Below are 2,646 nucleotides of genomic sequence, written 5' to 3'. Positions count from 1 at the left end.
AATATCACTAGGTTGAACCGAGCAAAAACATTAAAATTAAAAGTATAATGTTAAGATTAGAAAAAAAAGAATGCTACTAAAAATTACAATAATAGCATTCAGTTTATTGTAATTATGTATTAATATTATTCAAAATTATATCTTAACCCATTCACTAAATTTTAACTGCGATAGAAAAATGAACATTAAAATTTATACAAGTCAAAAGTTGAAGGATTCTTGTCGAAACAAGAATATAACTTTGACTTAATGATAATAATGCTCCACATTAAGTCACACTTGAACTCAGGTTGAACTGAGAGAATGAATTCCAATTAATATGAACTTAAAACTATATAAATCGAGTTAGGAAATTCAAATTGATATAACTGGTACTTCAAATAGAAGCAACTTTAACATAGTTTGACTTTAATGTAAGGCAAATAATACTCGATATTATATCTGAGCATAATTTATCCACTGAGTTTAAACTGATCAAGGATATTCGAATTAAAATGAAAGTCAAAGGTCGAAAGAATCAATAATTTACATTTACTGCGATGACTTTTGGCTTAATGCTAAAAATGCTCGGTATATAGTAACTGATCATTCGCTGTCGGTGTCGCCGGTGATGTGCACGAAGGGCACCTCGATCTGGTCCCAATGCTGATGAAGTGTTCTCGGAGTCTGATTCTTCCTGCTGGCGCTGCCTCTTTCTAGCCGCCAAGTATTCGGATTTTGCCTTTAAGTAGCCATGATCGAGCTTGCGTTGATCCTGCGAGTTCTCAACATGCAGCATGGCGCTCTTGAAGGCGCTGTTTGCTCTGCGCTTCACATCGCCCAAGCGTGCCTTGTGCTTCTCGTACTCGTAGAGATCACAGATGCCCACTTTAGCAGTGTTGCAGGTGCCGTAGAAGAACACGTGATACACGCTCCGCTTATCCTTGTACATAATACGTGCCGGCCACGGACGAAAGCCACGCACCTTGGCAAACACAAAGTCGCCCACTTTCAGATGGCTCTGCTCTCCTCTTTTAACGCGGTTACCCATTTTTGACATGCGTGATTTAGATTTGCATAAATTCAACTTTGCAATTTTGCAATTCGCTGTGAACGCTTTAGTGTGCTTTGCCAGTGTGACCAAAACACACCACGCACGTCATGTGCAGTGTTGGGCAACGCAACGAAAACAAAATTAACATGCCAACAGAAATTGGGTCAAGCGGTGTTAATGTTTTCTTAATAAGCTGTGATCAGTGCAAAAGAGGCGACATTTGCATTGGCTTCCATTTGCTAGCCTTCCTCAAAGTGTGTGCTTGTGTGTGTGTAGGTAATTCTGTTTAAGATTTTCGCTCACGTTCGCCGTATTATGCGCAAATTGGCTTTTTAAATTGTCGACTTGGTTAAGCTAAACGCAGCTACACTTTATGGCCATGTTCCGTGCTGCATTTTAAACCATGCGAAATTCCGCAAACTTACATAGGTCTCGCCCTCTTTCTCTCTCTCTATCTCTCTTTCTCGATAACCTTGTTAGCTCAATTATAATTAATGTAATTGTGAAATTGCATTATTTAACAGCCATAATTACAAGTGTGTTTTATATGCAAATTGATATTATGTTTTGCACCTTTACATCTCTTTTCAGCTGGTTAACTAAGTTCTCTCTCATCATAAATATGATCAGCTAGAGTTCCACTTAGATTGTGCGTGCTTAGATAATGCCCGAGTATATTTAAAAAATCATTGCGCTGCCCACACCCACTTGACTGTCACTGGAGTTGACAGTGCTCAGAATTCAATTAGGAAAAGCAATTTACGATCCGGCCACGAGACATAATACCAAGACCAGCAGCAAAGAGCAGAGCAGAGAGAGGGAGACATGGACACTTGGAGGAACATGGGCTCGTAACCCGCCACAAAGCACATTAAGCAAACAAGCCGAAGGCGGCACGGGGGCATAAGCTACGCATGTAATTTGTAAGTAATTTTTTCAACTATCAACGTCCCAGACAAACGACGACGATGACGACGTCGTCGTCCACGATGGCCACGCACTTTGCCAGTGAAAACACATTTACAAGTGAGCAGAGGAAGAAGCAATATAGAAGAAGGAGACAGGCACAAGCCAGCACGTTAAGTTGAAAAAATTAAGTAACGAAAGCATTGAATGGCCAACTGAATGACTCTGGGAACGACCAAGGCACTTGGGGAATGGACAGGCAAAAGAGCTAGGCATAAATTATGAATCATTTAGACGCTTCCTTATGACACCAAAACGAAGAAGCCACCACCACAAGGCAGAGTTGATACATGGCCAACTAGGCGAGGAAGGTGATTAACAGACAACGATGACGACGACGACGACGACGGCGATGGCAATTGCCTTTTGCCTCACTCTCGTTTCGAATGCAACAAAAAAAAAAAACTCTAACTAGTATTTATGATATGGTCTCGTGCCTTGACTTTGTGCCCAATGTGTTTAGCTAACTGTCGACTGTCAATGCCAATTCACAATTGCAATCAGTGCAGCGGCGAAATTGAGGTGTGATCTTGGTTATGGCATGCCATCAGCTTGGCCTACTCACGCACCAAACAAAAGACTTCGAACATGAACTTGGCCGTGCAAGTCACACAATTTCCTGAATCAGCCGCACACATACACCTTTT

General features: G+C 41.0%; 1 protein-coding gene across 1 annotated transcript; it reads right to left on the bottom strand.

The window, feature by feature from the left end:
• Positions 1-347: 347 nt before the first annotated feature.
• Positions 348-1,321, bottom strand: LOC133838111 (hepatoma-derived growth factor). The gene has a single exon (XM_062269086.1). The coding sequence runs from the start codon at positions 1,037-1,039 to the stop codon at positions 518-520; it is 522 nt and encodes a 173-aa protein (XP_062125070.1). The 5' UTR covers positions 1,040-1,321; the 3' UTR covers positions 348-517.
• Between the last annotated feature and the right edge of the window lie 1,325 nt (positions 1,322-2,646).

Source organism: Drosophila sulfurigaster, chromosome 2R (assembly GCF_023558435.1).
Source record: "Drosophila sulfurigaster albostrigata strain 15112-1811.04 chromosome 2R, ASM2355843v2, whole genome shotgun sequence".
NCBI lineage: Eukaryota > Metazoa > Arthropoda > Insecta > Diptera > Drosophilidae > Drosophila > Drosophila sulfurigaster.
The sequence above is the reverse complement of the archived record's forward strand: the minus strand, read 5'-3'. Positions and strand labels throughout refer to the sequence as shown.

Bases quoted from the DNA above. Each gene is read 5' to 3' on its own strand.
- LOC133838111 (XM_062269086.1), bottom strand. From the start codon at position 1,039: ATGTCAAAAATGGGTAACCGCGTTAAAAGAGGAGAGCAGAGCCATCTG.